We start from the raw sequence: 20,708 nt of genomic DNA, 5'->3' as shown, positions 1-20,708 counted from the left end.
CGTAGAAAGATGTTATAGGGCATCAACCGGTTGAAGGGGACACCATGCTTCTGTGGCAAACGGCATAGAAATGGCATGATAGAATGAAAAGAAAGGACATGAACATGGAGGCACGTAAATGAATGGCTTATTACGGTCAATTATTAAGCTGTTTCGCTAAAACGCTAAACCGCCCGGAAGGAAGGATAATAGCTAACCAGCAGGAATAGCCGGGGTCACTAGGAAAACCCATTCCCATTCGGCCTCATCATTATTACTCCAAGGTAAGGAAGGAGGGAGGAAAACTGTTTTTCTTCCTTTCACGAAAACATTTTCCATGGCTGTGGTTTTGAATTTATTGTGGAGAAAGTGGATGAGAGAGAGATAGAGAGAGAGAGAGAGAGAGAGAGAGAGAGAGAGAGAGAGAGAGAGAGAGAGAGAGAGAGAGAGAGAGAGAGAGAAGCAGCAGTGCGCTTTTATGCATGCGTGTGTCCTTGAAAGCATGCAAACGAGCGCCATCATGACGGGGTTGTTGTCTGTAGGATGCATTCAAAATCTTACTCTTCTCCAACTTGTATCTGTCTGTGCGTGTGAGTTAAATGCACCAGCAGTACGGGAAGAGTGGATGCAAGTTTGTTCTTTTTTTTAAACTATTATTTTTAAAACTTAAAAAATATTTTTTTTAAGCTAAATAAATAATAAAAAAGAATAGAATAGAAATACAACAGAAAACTGTTTTAAAATTTATTTTGATAACAGAAATGCCGTTGATGCTTTGTGTTTTATCTTATTCAAATTTTACTTATTTAATATTTGAAATTTAAGCTTCATCTACTATTTAAATGATTGTTTTCTAACAATTTTAATAGTATAATATACGTTCAGGCGCGATAGACAACAATTTCTTAAAAAATTATTCAATTGTAAGAATTTATCATCTTACCATGAGTAAAGCGATTAAATATCTATCAACAAGTGGCAAGCTTCTGTGGATTGCTGCGAGGATGACTCACGATCGCGAACAGTACTGAGTGTCTCCCTCAAACCCTAATTCAATTTGGCATCCGTCCAGAACCGTTCAACTGTCCATCAAATCTTCAGGTTTGGACGAATCGTTCAGTCACTTTGTAAGCTGTCAAAAGCAGTTGGATTGCTTTGATTTTTCTACTTACTTTGTTAAGTAAGCATGGCATTATTCGGTGCTCTCTTTAGTTTACATCTCTCACAGAAGCCTAACTGTTTCTGTACTGTGCAGCTTAAACATATCGATCTGTTTAGTCTGTTTTGTTAGATTATTTTAGTGAAATTTCAGAAAAATTGGATGCATTTGTAGTCGACCTCAAGCTCCTAAAGAACGTGTATTCCTTTTCACGCTGTGTTCTTCCACTGAATTGTAGATCGTTGATATTACGCTGATCTGTAATCTAGTTTTTTTGCTGGCAATTAAGTATGATTCAACTCGATTCATAATCATGTATAATATTTTGTAGATACAAGACATTCGATGGACGGCCTAACCTAGCAGGTCGCTAAGCCGACGAGGAGAAAAAGCTATCATTTTCTATCGTTGGAAGTTAGCCTGTCCTTTGGCTAATCAAATTCCACTTTAGCCTATTTAACTACAACAATGATTTCGAAGAAGCATAAGAAAATTATGCCAGCAACACAAATTGTTAAGCCTACTCGAATTTTACTAATATCTTCACTCCGCCAATGTAATATCCCGCTGCTCGCAGCTGACGATTTCAATTTTGCCCCGCTCCTATCATCCTTTGTCCATTAGGCAGACACGGTGGGGAAGCATTCGCCGAAACGCTTCTAAATACTCAATTGTCTCACTTCCAATATTACCAACAATATCATCAAAAGCGCATCAAAATGTCCTTTATTTGCTTTGGACCCAACCCTCCCTCCCTCCCTCACGGTAATAATCGAAGCGTGGCACCCGAACCGATACGCAAAACGCGCCATCATGAAAGCCATCAAATGTCGGCCCGTCTCCTGTCGTCCTGTCCGCAGGCGGCGCGTGTAACACAGCTGGGGCGGGTTTTGATGGTTCGCCGAAAATGTTGCTACCGAAACGGTGCGGACCTGAGCTGGACAGGACAGTAAGGGTGGCTGGCTGGGAATGTTCTTTCATGCACCAAACGTTTTCGGTTCTTAGACCGTTTAGCCCCAGGGGGAATGGTGTTGCTTCGGCTGCTTGTCGTAAAAATCGCTCGATTGAAAGCCCATTGGCTTGCCACCGGACCGTACCAACCGGACAGAAACGGACAGGCGGAAAAGGACGGAGCAAAGGAGAGCAAATGGAGGGAGGTGGTCGAAATTGGTTTTATTTGATCAATTTAAATTTGAAATTAATTTCAACTTACTTACGCGCGTTCGTTTGGAAAAAGTATGCCCTGGACGGTTGATTTGCCTGTTTTTCTCTCTCTCTTTCTTTCTTTCTCTATCTCTCTCTCTCTTTCTCTCTTTCGCTTTCTACATCCGCCGCTATCCCATGCTACCGGTATGGTTCGAAGACCGGAGATTAGATTTTTTGTTGTCTGTTCGTAAATTTACGCCCGCTTTTCGGCGGGTAGTGCGTGTATTTGCGCATAAAGAGAAGAAAGTGTATCTTCTTTAACCAACGGTAAGGAACCACGTTCGAAAACACAAGCAAGCGTTATGATATGGATCGTTTCGAACTCGAGAAAGAAAACGACGAGCGGAGCGACGAGGCAATTGGGGCGAAAAATCAAAGCATACTACATTTTTCTCCCATTACACCGAGACGCACGCAATTATTGCCCTAGCACGAGACATAAATTATTCCACCTAGTTCCACCACCGGGCGGGTTACAGAGGAGGTGCTAGAAAAACGTGAGATTGTTCCCCAAAAAAGAAAAAAAATGGTTTGCGTGTGTAAAAAAAAAGAAGGAAAATCCGTCGACAGGGTCCTCTACACCGCTTGGTACACGACGTCGGACGTGGTTTGAATTCAATTAATTTTCTATTTTAAGCCTGCTTCTTGTTGCCTGCCTTTCACTTGATGAGGAGTGGAAGGGAATGTGAGAAGAAGGAGTAGGAGTGGTTGAAGTGGCCCCCAGCGTTACGTTTATCGTTATGGGGTACGCATCATTCAAAATCATTCAAAAGGTTCGCGGGTGCTTTTTTTTGCTGGTTGTTTCTATCTGACGTGAGGCCACTCGAGCATCAACATAATTATCGCCGGGGAAAAATGTGAGCCGAAATGTTAAGGAATACACGTGCAAGCGAAAAGAAAAGAGAGAGGGAGAAAGAGAGAGAGAGAGAGAGAGAGAGAGAGAGAGAGAGGAGTGAGAGGAAAAACAAATCGAAAGATCAAGCGATGAAGGAGCTCTTGTTGATTTTTAACGTGCAGCGTGATTATGTTGACCTTATTTATGATCATCATTCCTCTATTTGAGTTTTCTTTGTCAGCACGTTCCAAAATTTATGTATGTGTATCTAAGAGGGTGTGTATGTCTGTTAGTTGTGTGTATTTGTATTAAGTTTTACCTTTGTTTGTTTTTTTTTTGCTGTATGCCGGACGCCAGGATCGGACCAGGAATGAGCGAATTATCGCCGATTTTCCAGTGTTTTCCGCAATAGCTTGGCGGGGGGTGGACAGATCGGGTTGGAGTGTTTTTCAAAAAGTTGCGAGGCCTCAAGACGCATCCAACGGTGTGCCGGACGCCAGGATCGAACCAAGAATGTGCGAGTTATCACCGATTTTCCACGGAAATGCTGTTTTTCCTCAATAACTGGGCAGAGAGTGGAGGGATCGGGTTGGGGTGTTGGGATATGTTTCAAAATGCTCCAAAACCTGATTTTTATTATCGAAGGGGACTAAGGGGGATTTTCCAGCTACTCCCGGGAAATTCTGCCAGCAGCATTCCCGTGGAAAATCGGTGAAAACTCGCACATTTTTTTAAGAGTGTCAGCGTTTGATTGACCATGAGCAATGGCGATTCTTTTGCTACTAACCACGCGTTGAATCAAAGGTGCTACAATTTCTGAGATTTTCATCTTCTTAATAATACATTTTGGCTTACAACTTTTTTACTTAAAATTACTTAAAAACTTAGACATTCATTGCTTAACTTTTAGAAAGAAAAAGTCAATATCCTCCTGGACATGGATAAACTATTTACAAAGCCAATACATAATAGCCCAAGTGTGATATGTTTTAAACACACCCTGAACAACCAAAACATTAAAAAAATCCCGTTTGCGGGAAATAACAGCATTAAAGCTGCTGTTGATCTTAAATAGCAGTTGAACAGCTCATTCATGACAAACTTTATAGTTGAGCAATGGGTTCAACTTGCATGCTTAATTACTTATTAGTTATGATCATTTAATTACTTTTAGCTTACGTCCCACAAACAAACGGGCACTAAAACATTCCAAAACCAACATCGATAAATCCCTTGTTTACGCGTGGATCGCATCCATCAAACAAATTTCTTATCATCTCTTCACCATCGCTCATCCATCGTCCCAAATGAGAGTAGCGTGGAATGGAAAATGAATCGATCAAAAAACTCAAACTTTCATCGACAACAACACTGCTCCAGACCGCAGCAAGCAACACCACCCAACCGACCGACCGACGGAAAACCGCAACACAATGACAGTTCGATGAGAGGCCCTCAACAGCTCATCAATTAACTGGCAAACCGAGTACGAAAACAACGAGGACCTTGTCGAATAACCGGCTAGCTCTCACCCTCTCTCTCTCTCTCAAAGTCATTCTCATTCTCACCTAGAAGTGGATCACAACGTATCGTTATCTTCTCACTTCACTCGATTAGTTCTCATTGAAATTTCTCTTTCACACTCACACAGCGCTACTTCACGAGCAAACAGGCAGAGTTCGTTGCCAGCAAATGTGGCCGAGCGGTTCGGTTTATCCGGGAGCATTGGACTAGTGCGTGCGTGCTGTGAAGGATTTAGTGGACGCGAACTCCGAAAACAAGACCCCCCCCCCCCCCCCATGGTGGTGAGTGAGCGTGAGAGTCGTCGAATGTCAGCCACATCCTCACGGGTTCGGGATCATGCGGTCGGTCGCTCGGTACGCCAGTGTCAGACAGCGAGTAACCTTCCATCGTTGCAGGTACAGAGTTTCGGTCGCGCTGCGCTAAGGTCGGCTCTCTTTGCTCGAGTGTTTTTTCCCACTTTTTATCACGCTCCTTCGTCTCACCGTACCGTACCACTCCGGTTCCGTGTCCTAAAGAAAAGTTTGGCAAGATTTTTCACCACACACACGCACAAATACTTAACCTTGCTTATCTTTGCGTGTTACTGCCACCTTGCCTGGAGTACGTAGAAGGATAGAATCGACAAAAAAGTGTTCCAAAACCGCAGTATGTGATGTGGTTTACCAGTGCTGTGCTGTGTCGAAGAACGTGAAACCATCGGAAACCATCTTCCGTGAACGCCTTGTTTCCATCAAAAAACCCCTCAAACAACCAACGGTTACTAGGACTGGGTACTGTAAATTTCCTCGTTCGTAGCGCCCTCACCAGCCGTTCGAACAGCGACCAGCCGCCTTCCGTTGACAGTTGAGATGATAAAGTGATAAAATAACTCCCTCCCTGTTATCTTAACCTTCGCCAACTACCGCAAAAAGTTAAGCAAGAAACATACCGAAAATCTGCGGTTACCGTGTGTTTCAAAGTTCCCGGCTGCGTAGTAGAGTGAGAGTGGCTTGTTTTATTGCATTTTAAACATGATAGAAAAACAAAAGCATATGAACCATTCGGTGCGAAAAAGGGTGAGGCACTACCGACAGTAAAAAAATTGGCTCAAAACAAGATGCGATGAAAAAAAATCCTACAACCACCGCTCGACACCAGCTCCGTTTTTGCGAAGCTTTTTTATCCCTATGTGTACGCATGTACTGGTGCGATATGTTTATGTGTGTGAGACGTTGTGCGTGTGCCTATACGTGGATAAGTGCAAAAGGAATCCTCGTGTTCGCTTTTCGCTTTCAAGGTGTGCCTGGGCTCGTTTTACGCCAGGCCAGGTCATAAAGCAAAAGCAATCATCCAAATAGCCACTGTCCACAGTCGTTTTCCAATGCCGTGCAATGCGTGTAATGGAGCTTTTGTGTATGTGTGTGTGTGTGTCATTACGATAGGATGTCTAAAGGCCTGTTCTACTGCGCTGGCAATGTATTGTAAATTTAATTATTTAGAAAGTAACGTGAGAGGTAAATTAAGTTTGAGGCTCCTGCAATGGTCATTCTGCGTTCTAGAGATAAGACGAGTATAAATCCAATCAAACAATTCACCACAATAGGCACGGTTATCGTGATGGGTAAAAGATGCAGACCGCAGAGACCTGACGACGGCCCCAGTGCCCGAGCCTGGAGGGAAATGGAAAATGCCAAAGGTGAATGCCACGCTCGTTTCGCACGCTCGCAGTGTGTGAGCGAGCAGCAAAATGGCTTAATAAATAATGCTTCCCGAAATGCTACTCCCACTAGGACGGGGTGAAAGGAAAAGGCCAAGCAATTGAACCATTTTCACGATGAGACGACCGATGGAGACGCCTGGTGGTTGGGTTCCGTCTATCCCGGTGAGAATGGGAACAGGTGTGTCCGAACAAATGCTTTGAACGGGCTGACACGGGATGGCTCCGTGCTACAATTTTAATGCTTTATTATCCTCGTCCGATAAAAGGACACAAGGTAATGGAAAAGTACTGTACGCTTTATTCGAGACAATAACTATGACCATCGGCAAAGCCTTGGGGCGTTGGACGATGGAAAAGCAGTTGCGGTTTTTGTGTGAATTTACAACGCCTACCTGTGTATCTTTGTTGTTGTTGTCTCACCTTTTACAAGACGCCCTTGTCGTGTAGACGAAGGACAGTGTAGGTAAGGGCTCGCTTTACCAAACCATACCCGTATCCATCGTATTCGTACCGTCTGGCAGGAGGTGGAAAAATTCATCAAAGAGCAGTTGATTTACCGCTGATTTATTGTTTCAAATGAGAGAGAGAGAACGAGAGTGTGAGATGATTTCATGGTATATCTCCTTTTCTCTCTCTCTCTCTATACATATTTCTCTCTCGTTTTCTTTTATCACGACCCATCTCATCTCATCGCAATCTTTCGGCGCCGGTTTTCCGGTGAGTAATGAGAATTATTGAAACTCCTTCAGTTGAGCTTGAACCGCAACACAACACGAACGAGAACAAGTGTCTGTGGTGCTCACTTCACCGTGATGAGTGTTTGGTGAAGTTTTTGGCTGAGAGTAATGCCTTCTTTTGCTCATCCTTTTCCACGGGCCCAAGTGAAAGCAACGCCTGCTGTCCGCCCCAGCATGGCAGAGCGTACATGAGTGTATGAGTGTGTACGTGTACACACGACACAGACAGCTGATGGGGCTTCGGAGACATACAGGCCACCCATCGTTCACACCCATGAGGGAAACGACGCACAGGCACGGATTATTTGCTGCCAGGGTTCGTGCTCGGTTTGGGTACTCTGGGTGGTTTTGCTCTGTTCTTGTTTTGTTGTTTCGGTTTCGGTGGTAGTGTAATGAGAGTTGAATGAATTTGTGTGTGCCATGCCATGCGCCCTCTCCTGTTTGCGGTAATGCAGCCCGCGTGTGCCTGGCAGCCGGTCTCTTAGGGCCCTGCTGCATTACGATTGCTTTGCCGGTAAAGAGCAAAAGGTCAACAGTGCCTCCAGAGTTTGAGGAGGGAGGGGGGGGGAGGGAGAGTGTTGGTAGATGACGAAGGATGGATGCTTGATGGAGTGGTATAATTGGATATGATAATGCAATGCAGAAACTGGAGCTTGGCAAAACTTTGTTGCAGTTAGAGTTATGGACTGTGATATTAATTAGATCATCGCTTCGGTATTGCATAAACATTGAACGGCGATAGTTAGAGATGGAATGGCGGACGCCCATTACGCCATGGGCAAAGTTTTATTGATTCATCGATGAAGGTTTTATTTGGTTTGTTGTATAAAAGCAAAGATAGTTCACTAGTATCGCTTGAGTTGAATTATTATTAAGTTAACTGGAAACCAACCTGTTCACTTAATAGCAAAATAGTTGCATGAAAATGTAGCATTTGGTAGAAAAACGAACATATTTTCTCTAGACGAGTAAAATAATAAAAAATACGAGACGCACAGTACCTCTCATCCAGGCAAAATGATCGGAACAATTTTATTGTTCCTTGTCCAATCGTACTGCCAAGCTGATACAATGGTCAAAACGAGGCCAATTAGCATCAGAATTGATATTTTTTTCGAATTTGGTTCAATTTTCTCCATATCCCTTCAGGAACGAGCTCACTTCCTTCGTTCGGCTTCCAACGATCGTTCTATTTTTCTTCATAAAAGGTGCTCAATTGTGCAGCTGAGTAATATCGAAGGCACACAATAAATAAAACTTAAACCCATTCCTACCATGGCTACCGCTAGCAAAAACTCCTCGTAAACTGTGTGTTTATTGTTGCAACATATTCACACCATTTTTACCGGGCTGCCTATCTAGTTGATTGGCTTTCATCTGCTGCTCGATCGCAGTTCGATTTTGGGAAACAATTTCGTACGAAATGGAATGTTTGCTTGTGCTCAATCCTCAAACCTGTTTTTGCTTTCCTTTTCCTTATCAACGATATTCTAGTGTTTCCACCGCTGCGAGTGCTGCAGTTTGGCAATAGTTTGTGTGATGCTTTGCAGTAGTTTAACACGCTGTGGTTCAGTTGGAGCTTCTGCTCCTCCTCCTCCTCCTGGATGGAAGCAGATTTTCGTTCGGTTGTACCACTTCATATTACGAGCGCAGAATGAAGCCAACGTTCAATCTGCATTGCCAATGGCGACACCGTGCAGTGGGTCTTTGCATAAAAATCTAAGCAAAAAACTAGCTGCCGATAACCAACTCGCCTAGCCCGAGTCGAACCAAGCATGCGGGGAAAGAGCAAATGGTTAAAAAAAAACGTCAAACTCTACTACAAATATTGCCAGTCGGAATGGAAAACAACGCGCGTAAACGTACAAGCCGTGCGGTCGTGCTAAATTTAGAAACGCGTGCACGCTCGACGCTGTTTGCCTATTAATACAAATCGCGAACCGCGAAACAATGAACTATATGCAATCATCATGAGCGCACTGCTGTGAGGTGGAAGAAAGCTACAAAAAACAACTCAAATCTGCAGCAATTTTGAACGGAGGAGGAGGATATCGAATTCAAGCAAAAATAAGAAAATCAGAAATAATTTGAAAACATGGGAAAATTGTCTGAATTCTGAAAGACAGATGCTAGAAAGAGTTATTATGGTTTGAGCTAGTTTCATACCAAGCGGAGCGATAAAATTCAAGTTTATGATGTGTACATAGGACAGACACAGGTTGACGGGAAAATATTTGAGGCAAATTGTCCCCGAACGGTTGGAATTTACTTTTATTTATTTATTTATTAATGGCGATGGTGGTATTGGTGACAGCAGCGTCGGTTTTCAAACGGCAGGATCGGGGTTCAAATCCGATCGGACGTCCTGATACGTCGTAGTGAGGCCTCAACCACGTCGTATCAGCAAGTCTAGTAAGCCATTCAACGGCTAGCGTGATCTTAGAAGGTTTTTAATCCAAGAAGATGAGTATGGAGGCACGTTGTCGTATTATTAGGAATTTTATTTTATACGGTAGAGAATTTCATATAGTCACAAGTCATGTTTCCTATTAATTCAATCAACTTATAAATAATTTCAATTTTTATGCGAGCATTTCATTCGAAACATAAGCTTATTATTTATTAATCATTTTTTTGTTTTTCTGTAGAATTTAAATTTTCTTATAGAAGTCTGCATCAAAAATATATTTTTGTCCTCCTGGATCCAACAAATCTATTCATGCTACACACACACAGCTTTTTAGAACTTGAAATTAAACGAATTCAATTGCATTAGAGCTAAACGGTGTGTGGAGTGTGTCGCTTGGGCTTCCTTTTGTCACTGCAGGGCCGGAATGCGTCTTAGCAATGTATAAATTGAGCTAAATTATGCACCTGAACTAGTTGCAATTCTCAAGTTCCCCTTCTCAAGCCCTGGTTGACACAAGCTTTCCAATTTGCCTTACCCCCACTGGCCTACCGTATCCACTTCATCCTCCCGGATACCGATCCAAAGGCTAGCTGCAACGTTACCTGCATTAGGGTGCAGAAAACTTCCCACGATAATTGAGACGCCCGAGACAGGAAGGAAAAGTTTTCATCGATTGCATCGAGCAAAGAAGAAATTCATACCGAGGGGATGGCCAGACAGAATCGTAGGATCATGAATATGTATTCACCATCACTCGCTGTCTCACACACTCTCTCTCTCTCGTTCTCTTTGCCTGTTAACGATAATTGAATTCATTTTCTCGTTCGGAAATCTGTCGTACTTTTGGGATGCTGACTTGCTGAAAGCTCGACACTGTGGGGACGTTTAAGTTTACAGAAAACGACACAAAAAGTAGATGATTCCGTTGCTATTGCCACCTTTTATCATATGCCAAAATGTTCCCATTTTCCACACATATTATTCGACGAAAGATTAAATGTCTCCGTCCCGTAACCTTTCCGTGTGGGCAGCGATATTTTATCATTATTCATAATGGCTTTTTGGCAAACATTCGCCACGATGTGTGTGTGTGTGTGTCCGATTATCACCGTGGTTGATAAGCATATACACACACACAAGCACACACACACACACCATTTCATAATATCTGGGACTGTGCGCTGGTAACGTTACGATCTGTCTTGCCGCTTTCCTTATCTACGGAGCTCGTATTTATGAATACGATTCAGTGCCGAGTGTTCTGCCCCCAAAATCGAAAGGTCACACAAACACGGCGGGTTCATGTTGGGTGAAGGTTTATAAACCTTCGGGGCGTTTGATCTACCCCTGCCGATCCCCACCCCGTTCGATGATCCCTATCACAAAACGGTTGAGGGAGCTCACACTTGAATGCATGCAGCACGATCGATGAAGCGAGAAAACGAGTCCCTTAATGGTGTTTCGGCGAAACGGTGCCGAAATTGATGGATGAATTTTGAACAGTGAAGAAGCGAAAGAAGGAAAAAGGGCGGCACAAAAAGGTAGCGGAAAATGTGAAGCATATTTGCGTACCGGATATATTGCCATTTATTGAACCTTGCACCGCGGTAAGACGATGGAAGAATATATATATATGGGCCTAAGTGGGGTGTGGATTTTCTTCCGATTTATCTACCACCCACTGGTGTACAACGATTGAGACGGATGGCGAATGGGTGAAACGGGAAACCTAGAGCCAAAGTAATGAACCAGTGCGACCCGAGGAAAGTCGACCGGTTTATTTTCTTTTTCGTAAGGGAAGTTATCACGAGCCGGCAGTGTCTAAAGAATGTGGAATGGAAAGTATTTTCCTATAGCAATGACGTCATAGTTGAACGATGGCTATCGATTGAATAGATTGAATTGCGTCATTCTTTTGCGTTGGCGGCTGCTATTGCACGAAGAGTGACATCAGCAATCGGAGGCATTAATTCGGAAGGATTATGGGGGATTCCTTTAAAGTCATTTTTAAGCTCATCACAGTTGGGAAATATTTCCGCGCCATATTTAACTACTAACGGAGGATGAGGATGAGAACTGTGGTACTTCAGGTTAGAAGGATATAAATTTAAGACGGGATCTCTCAGACAATCAAGCAGTGAACTGAGTCTAGGTTGTAGATTAAAAGAGGCTATAACATTGGGACACTGTGTAAGACACATGGGCATAGTTTTTAAAGGCTTTATTACTGAAACCGTTCTGATAACAACATTTTAAACTCACATGACAAGAATGGCATCAAAACTTATATTTCTTAGATTAATATAAAAAAGTATTAATGGTGACAAAGCTCACATTTCTATAAATTTAAAATTCGTCTCGGTTTAAACACCTTCATTCAAGATTCTGAACTGATTTCCTGTCGTCGTACCATGAAAAGCAGCGTGAGGTGCACGTTACAATAAGAGCTTTTGGCCATGGAAGGTAGGAGATTGTTACCGAAACCAGTATTCAATTGCAGCTGACAGTTTTTGAGTTGATGGTAAAGTAAAAAATCTACCAGTACTGGCATAAATCGTGAAGTGCTTACGATAGCCCGGCTCCCATGCCATTTGATGTCTTCTTCTCACTTCATCCTCTGTCCATCTGGTCCGTTTACGGTCGAACAGGATCGAACAGCTCGGCAAGCAATTACTGTCAACACGTCTCCGGCTAAAGCTTAGGGAAACAAGGAAAGGAAGCCACTACTGTCCGCACCCCGTAATCTTTGCCTCTACCTTTTTTTTTTTTTTGGATGAGCTGCACTCGCAGTGCCAAACCGTGGCAATAAATGTCTCAATCACTCTCACGTCCACTACTACCGACTACCCACCACGGGACTGGGGTCTGGAGGGACCGCAACAGGAAACTTTGGAGCATTCTTCAGCCGTGCGGGGGGTGGTGTGCAAAACTTTTGTACAAAGAAGAAAATGGTGATAATTCCTTTCGGCTGCAAAGTGCCAATAGCACATGTGTCGAAGCCATAGCTCAACCACTCGCTCGATACGGGAACGGGAACGGAAACGAATAAATAAGGAAGAAAAATACGGAAAGCGGAAAGCAGTAACACAAATAACAGGGAAAACGCTTGGGAATTCAATTCCGGGAAAATACTACCACCTCCCACCAGCAAGGGTGGATGCAGCTTCGGGCGAAGGAAGTAAAGATTTGACCGGATAGATAAGACATAAAAAATAAATATTACTCTGTAGTGTGCCGTTGGGTGGAGAAGTGGGAAAACCGAGAAGCAGAAAGGCCAAACCAGAGAATGAAAGGGAGGAACAGGGAGATGAGATGTGCAATCTCAAGTGATTCTTACCGCGAACCAAAAACCGAAAGCGAGAAAAAATGAAGCATCACCGAAACCAGGGTTTCTCCTTTCTAGCGGCCAAGCTTCCGCCCAACTCTTCACTATCTTTATTTTTTGTTCAATGTTTCTGAAAGCAGGAAGATACAATGGCGCTTTACTTTGTGCAGTTTTGGTTGAAAAAGAGAAAATCAAGGGTTTAAAAAATCGTCAAGCTTTCAACCTTAACCCTGGCGCACAATGGAGAGCAAGCGGTCTAACGAAGTAATTTAGCATTTTTCAATCATAGAAATACGATTGATATTATGAATATATTTTATGTATCAAAAATTTTATTTATAGATGGAGGCGCCCAGTACTTCAAAGACTAACGCAAAAACATTATGTTAATTTGCTCTACCTGTATAAAAAGAAAAAAGAAATAGAACAAAAGATAGAAAGATTACCTTTTATATTTTTTCAGATAAATATGTATTTACTTGCTACAATCACTTTATAGTAATAATTATCAAGTTTGTACTTCTCCAGAAAACCCTTCTTCAAATGTTTCTTCTTCACATCCAACCTAGAGAACATTTTGTACTAACCCGTCCCATAGTGCAATGCGGTCACTTTCGGAAGTAAAAAAGAAACAGCATAAACCACCGCCCGACTGGACACGGCTGGCAACGGTTGAGCAGGGTGGCAATAATTGGAAACCAAGGAAGTACCCGCCAAGTGAAGTGCAGAAAGCTTATCGATAGAGAGAAGGAGAGCGATCGAGAGGGAACGAGAGTGAGAGAGTGAGCCCATCGTTACATTCTCTTCCTGTCAATGTCGATATCATCACCGGAATGCGCGTTGTTGTGCCCTCAGTCCTAGAGATTCGCCGTTACTTTCCCCCCAAAAAAAAAACCCGGATGTGCTCGAAAGCGTGATGATGGAGAAAGGAAATTTTTATGGCCTTCCTTTCTCTTCTTCCAACACCCTCGTTTGAGAGAGAGAGAGAGATAGCAAGTGTAGGGAGAATAGGATAAAAGACAGGAAAAGCGGTTATGGTTTGAACTACCGGTGCAAACGTTGGTTACTTCCTGGCATGTTCTTCTTCTAGCAACACAGCATACGGCATGGCGTGGTGTTTTTGTGGCTACTTTGATGTGAGATTTACTGCGATTGTTTAAATCAGCTGTATTGTAGATTGTAGCTTCACCGTTCTGGTTAACCGGTTCCGGGGGATGCGCTGCGAGTGTTTCGAAGTTATTGGCAAGTTTCTGGTTGAGGCGTCGATTATTTACGATCTATTTTATAAAGCTTTCCTTTGGCAAGATCTTTCTAAACCATATTTTCTTGTTTGCAGATAAAAAAAAACATAATTGGACATGAGTTTTTCGAGTAAAGTGACGCAAGTTGCAGTGTTATCGCAAAATGGTGCAGACGAATGCAAATTTCACCGTAACGACTGTGTAGTATTTAGTGCGAATCGGTTCCAGACCTCCGTGTAGTGTGTGCTTCGGTCCATTTTTTACACGTTACCACCCCATAACGGGCAAATAGACTTACCTAGTGTCGTAACCAGGATGACAAACGATTCCTTCGAGCTCTGATGATAGTTCCTAACGATCTAACGTTTCGAATGGCAGCGTGGCAAAATGAATCGTACGGCCCAGTGTAACGCCCTCTGGGAGGTTCGTGGCGGAACAACACCAAGACACACCGAATTTTGAGAAACGGGCTTTCAATTTTCAGGCCCAAATACGGCCACTGTCCGCTGTGCGTAAGCGATATCGTTTCTACCGGGGCGATACTCTTCATCGTGCAACCGCGTTACCACCGTGGCAAATGCTACCACGCCTGCAACCGGAAAATGGTAGCGGAAACGAATTAAGTGTTGATGAAAGCAGGGTTGAAACTTTTCTCGGAGTGCGGCAAAACCAGCTGGAAAACGGTCGGTTGTTTTCGGCTGTAGCTGGGTAGTGTTGGTTGTGTTGCTTGTGTTAGGGTGTGCGTTAGCCTCACTCAAGTGTGTCTGTGTGTGTTTGTGTGAATTGATGCGCATTATTTTATTCATATTTGTTCGTTCGTATTGTGTACCGCTGTCGAGTGTCAATGTTTGTGAAAGGTGGAAAGGCGAAAGAAATGTTGCTGGTGGTGTTGGTTGGGTTGGTGGTAGTGGCAGTTGCTTTGTAAAATTTATAATTCACCTCCGCATCCCACATTAGCCCTCCTATCCTCCCTCCCTACAATTCCCCTTCCCAAGAACCCAGTGCAGTGCAGGCGGTCGTAGAAAGCGAAAACGAACGGGCCCCACGGGGATAGGAGCGCTGCGATACGACTAATCGTAGGATTATGGCCGATCTTCAGGCGACGGTCGAGTTCGCGGTCGAGTTGTACAAGTTCTACAATGTGGATCTGTTTCAGCGCGGGTAAGTTTGACACGAAATCCGTGCTTTATGCGTGCGCTTTCCTTTGTGAGCGAGGCTCGGGTAAGGATTAGGTGCGAAGGCGTTTATTCATTTCGAGTACGAATCGTGGCATTTCGGTTGAGATTTGAAACTGTGGGTATTTCACTGAATGAGGGTAGGATTTTGTTTTATTTCTTTATTTCACGGTACAGCCCTATAAAGCGCCAGTTGGACACGTTTATCTTTAAATCAAAATTGTCAGCACAGATGGTCCCTATTGCATTACACGAATATTAACACAAAAGTTTCTTCGATTTACAAATTGAAAATTAATAAAAGCTTCAATTTTAAATAATTTTTATTTTTATTTTTTCATTATAATATGAAAAGTTATGCATTCTGTAATTTATTCGAAACCAAATCGATGGTACGTAAAATCCGTCGGGCAAATCGACTGTAATATTAGCGTATGGCATATCAATTGAAACACATTTTCATAGCTCAATAAACGTTTTCCGCAGTCAAGCGTGGAAGTCGACACTATAATTTCATTTGAGATTTTAAACCCTACGATTTTCCATGAACCATGTTTCATGAACCGATATTTGTTTTGGAAGCTTTCCTGAAAGCAGATCATCATCGTGTGGAAAATTAAACCTAACAATGGCTGATAGAAACACGATTTTTACACGATCTCTCCAATACCTTGGCTTCGAGGATGACATTGACAAAGTACCTGCTTCCCAGGGGCTTTGACCGTGATAGATCTCGATCGGTGGGGCTGAGGATTTTTGTTTTCTTGGTACGATCGTTACTCCAATGGACTCCAATGCACTCCAATTTTCGAACAGTTGATGCTAAGCTCTATCGTTGGCGGTGTATGTGAGCAGCTGTTTGGTGGTAAAGATGACGACTGGGGCACGTGATGAGGATGCTGGATTCATGCCCCACCAGGAAAGTGCTCGTCAGCCCTAGATGAAGATTCCTGGAAACGATTAAGAGATCTCACCATGTCTGCACGAAGTGCTCATGCTTCCAGCCGGCCAATGTTCTCATGTTCTGACTAATAGCTAATGCAAAACATGAACTTTGAGCGCATAGATTTATAAAACTATAACCTGATAAATCTGCAAAATACATGCATTCTGCTGTGAAAAGGCCTAGCTCTAAAGTAACAGGCATGTGGCAAACTGTAACGGGCAACTACGTACAAAAGACCTATTCTTGTTTTTGAGATTGACTTCAAAATATCATAAAAGAGTTTTTAAATTAATCCAAAAAATCATGATGATTTTTTAACAGGCCAGTTTTTCCATAAGAATTTTATTTTACTTCACTCCTTGCAAGATTATAAAATGATGTCTTGAACTAACCAGTTTACCCCAAGACATCGTCCTACAACTCAACTCTGATTACCAATGAAACGATGTCATTTTCTTCAAACCCTCCCAAACCTTCCCCAAGCTATCGAACGTACCTCGACTTCTATGGGAGGTGGATGCAATCAAAGTCACTGCAAAGCCTGAGACGGCAGTGAAGCAATCGCACAGACACTCCTGCTTTGGCTGTAACGTCGTTCCCAATATTGATTGCCATTTCGCCCGATGGCAATATCTAATTACAATTAAATTCCTTTGCCAACGGCACGCGCCAGAGAGCGACGAATTCCTTGCCGTTCCGCACAAAGCAATGGGTCGGTCCAATAGGGCGGGTGACTGTTGGCATTTTAATGAAGCGAATGCATAATGGATGTGTAGCTTCTATGCGTGTGAGCGGGCGAGTTCGTTCGCTTAAGAGCTTCCGTCGAGTTTTGAGCAAACTCTCGCGATGCTTGTATGGCAAGAAAAATGAAAATGCTTTGAAAAAACGACTGTCGGTTGATACGAGCGTTGTACGCATGGTAATCGAATTTTGTCATCGAGTGTCATTAAACATGGCATGTTCCAACATGATAGACCATTAAGCACTCGAGCTAAACGGGCTGAATTGAAGCAAAAAGGCTAGAAATTCAAAACCAAATTGCTATATTCTTTTTGTCAACATTCTTGAAGTTTGTGTGCGGTCACATATTACCCATCATGCTTGCTCACGTCCTAGGAATCAGCTTCCCTAATTTAACTTTGATTTATCGAGAAACGACGACTATCAATCACCAGACCATTTGTACCGCTCTGCATGATGCATGGAGGGGTGTTCGATTGCAAAAAAGCAAGTGAAACGCCACGGTGCGTACTTGGCCATTTGCCCAACCAGTGGGAATCAGTGGGTAGAAATTGGGCTGCTGAACTTTGACATTTACGGGTCGTTGTACCGTTGTAGCAGTTGCACAGGCTCATCACGGTAAATATTTGATCCAGAGCAGCCAAGAAGGACGCCGAACGAGAAACGGATGAAGCCTGTCCGATTGACGATTCATCCGTTCGATGCCATCCTGGTGATGTCGGGAAGAAGCTTCGATCTGTTCGAACGAATGCTTTTTGTTTGATTGTGACATCTTCTAGGGTGTGTTTCAGTCGTTTGTTTAATTGAAGGAACTTGAGAGAAGACAAAACGAATTTAACAATTAGGTAAAATTAAAATTAGAGTTTATTTAACATTCTTGTAAATTTTTCAAGAAATTTATTCATTTCCATTTAATTGTCTTATACATTTTAACACATTCGTTCCAACTTTCACTTAAAATACATTTTACACAATCTTTTAATAACTTATCTCGAATCTATATGCCAAAGCACTTATGTGAACTTATACTGGTACCGTTCGGTTTTCCATTAATCGAAGCAGGCTCATCAATTCCTTCAAAATTGAATATGTCAAAAACACAACTTCGCAACCAATTTGTTTGCCTAAGAACAAATCCTCCCTACTTGATCCACTCACACCACTATTTGCATAACGATTCTCTTCCCACCCTTACCGGCAAACCCAGAGTAACCCGAGCACTTCACGTGAAAGCTTAAACCCAATGTCACAAACCTATTGAGCTGAGTCAATATCGTGCATTTCCCGGCTGCTGCCAACCTACCCGGATGTGGAACGAACTTGAGGTTTGTCGGGGGGCCCAACACGAGGCCAACGAAGTCAAAGCCGAAGTCACGAAATTTTATGTAGCCAAGCTGCCGTTCCCCGGCAGCTAAGCCTTGCGTTTCATGCAGCAATTTTCCACCTTGCATTTCAAATCAAACTAGTGGCTGGTCGCGTGATCGCATAACTTTTAGCGATAAGAGGGAGGTGGTGAGTGAAACAAAAAAAAAGTGCTAGGTTTTCCCGACCATGACAGTGGCCGCGCGTCTAGGTGGTGTTATCGGATTGAGGTGCCATTTTTTTCTGTTTGCCGCTTCTGTTACATCGCTTGTCTACTTGCTGCTGGAATTGAAATGTTCACAAACTGAACTGTTCGGTGTGAAAACTGTCCTTTTCAACCTGACCGAGCGGCACTGTTGCATGCCGGAACTGCTAGAAAAGCATTACATTCGCTTGGGGTTGGAACACACCTCTTTTTTCTCTCTCTCTCTCTCTCTCTCTCTCTCTCTCTCTCGCTCTCTCTCATACACACAGTTTCTCGTGTGGAAATGTATAATGAATCACCTGCTTTTCCACCGTTTCCGTATCGTGAGCTGTTCTTTTAAACGGCCCAAGTTACACCGGCCCAGGTTACAGCGAAATGGCCGACGAACCAAAGTTACCGTCGGACGTTGTAGGGAAAGTTTTTCTCATTAAAATTTATTTGTTTATGTTCAAGTGTAATCGGGTTGAGAGGTTTCTGTTGGTTCTGCTTGCGTTGGGTTACGGTTTCGTTTCGCAGGAAACTAGTTTATTGCGCTGCGAAGGGCCACAGTCATGTAAAGACACTCGTGTGGTGGAAAATTTGCCAACAGGAGGGGCGTAGGGCACAGTTTCTGGTTTATGACTTTATTGAGCAAGTTTTTGTCTCATTTTCCTTTTACAATAAGTTACTGCGTTGCTGTGTAAATCTACAGAGGATTTATCATATTGTTTATCAGTTTTATCGTGTTCTGTTTCAATTTGTAGTTCATTTTAATAGTTTGCAATTTTGATCAATACAATACATTTTACGTAAAATCTTTAAAAGTCTTCCCTTCTTTTTTTAAGTGTTCTTCTTTTTATTATGTTTCTTATTTTTTATTTATATTTCTATAACAAATTTCTTTATTGTTACGCTCTTTTTCCCATATTTTTTTAATTTGTTGTGTACTTTATCCTTTTTTATTTCATTTCAATATGTGTTTATGTTTTTTGACTATGTGCAGTGTTTTTTCGTAATTCCTTTCGTAATTTTTTCCAACTTTTTTTCTAGTTGGTTCAATGATACGCACGTTCTTCGTTTCCTTCCTACATGTTTTGTTATTTTTAATTATGTTTCAGATCCTTTTTTTATTCTAAGAGAACATTAAATTAAATTACTTACAAGAATTTTCCATTACTTTCTCTAGTGATGTACCTCTTCTATAGTACAAAATTCTTCACACGTCCCCACTTGACTATCTTCAAACACTAACACACGCCCACACGCGAGCATTATTTGCATTTCTTTGTCGCTCGGAAATAACTTTAAACTTGCTTTTAAATCGAGGCTTCACTCATGTTCACCTCCATTATTTTGCAACCATCACAAAACGGCGCACGTGATGCAAATGAATCGCTGATGTGTTCTGACAGCTTTTGACGACATCGTACCGGTTTCGTAACGCAAACCGCCCCTCACAAAGAAAAAAAAAACGAACACTAAACCGAAAGAGATCCTCACGCAAAAGCGAATCCAAACTATGACTCCAGCACCGGCGAACCTGCCTGAAGGAAGCCAGCCGGCCTGAGGTAGAAGGGCACAACACGCGAAACAATATTGCGCCGTGATGTCCCAATTACCCGTTGAAGCTATCGCGAAACCGGAGCTCATTTAAAGTTAATGCAAAGTCACGCTCTACAGGGCCGTTACATTTTTCATTTCGCCCTACCTTCTGTGTTTTCTCCCTCTCTCTCTCTCTCTCTCTCTCTCTCTCTCTCTCTCTCTCTCTCTATCTCCCTTTGTTGCCAAAGCCGTTTCGCATCACTTTTCACAATTTTGTGCGAAAGTAGTGTAACGGGGAGTGTTTTTTGTTTTTCGTTTTTCGTTTTCTGTCCGTTCCTTTCAGCACTCGCTGGCTGGCATTGTGTTTGGCTGGAATACTCACTTCTTTCCTTCTTTGGTGCCTACTTTCTTTTATGTTACCATCGAACCCATTAGCTACGGCCATGGGGAAAGCCGAATGGTTTCGCAGGGTGGTTTGCCGGCGAGAAACAGCGGCTAAGGATTAAAGCAAAAGTGTTTCGGGAGTTTGTTTAAGCAGTCGAGTGAAGAAATGTAAGAAAATAATCCTGTACCTGTGTTTTCTCCACGGATTTGAAGCAATTTACTTGAATGTTTAATAACTTTTAGTAGGTTTTTCCCTTGC

At 42.7% G+C, this 20,708-nt stretch overlaps 2 protein-coding genes across 2 annotated transcripts in view; one reads left to right on the top strand and one right to left on the bottom strand.

Moving 5' to 3' along the window:
* Positions 1-20,708, bottom strand: part of LOC126562004 (motile sperm domain-containing protein 2-like) — a 332,954-nt gene that overhangs the window by 75,353 nt on the left and 236,893 nt on the right. The window lies entirely within an intron of this gene.
* LOC126561298 (uncharacterized) overlaps positions 15,158-20,708 on the top strand; it is a 34,771-nt gene continuing 29,220 nt past the window's right edge. The window contains exon 1 of the mRNA XM_050217345.1: positions 15,158-15,276. Within this exon, the coding sequence (XP_050073302.1) occupies positions 15,200-15,276 (77 nt within the window). The 5' untranslated portion in view covers positions 15,158-15,199. The remainder of the gene's footprint in view (positions 15,277-20,708) is intronic.

Source organism: Anopheles maculipalpis, chromosome 3RL (genome assembly GCF_943734695.1).
Source record: "Anopheles maculipalpis chromosome 3RL, idAnoMacuDA_375_x, whole genome shotgun sequence".
In the NCBI taxonomy this organism is placed as follows: domain Eukaryota; kingdom Metazoa; phylum Arthropoda; class Insecta; order Diptera; family Culicidae; genus Anopheles; species Anopheles maculipalpis.
Note: the sequence above shows the minus strand (reverse complement) of the source record. Positions and strands in the feature narration are given on the sequence as shown.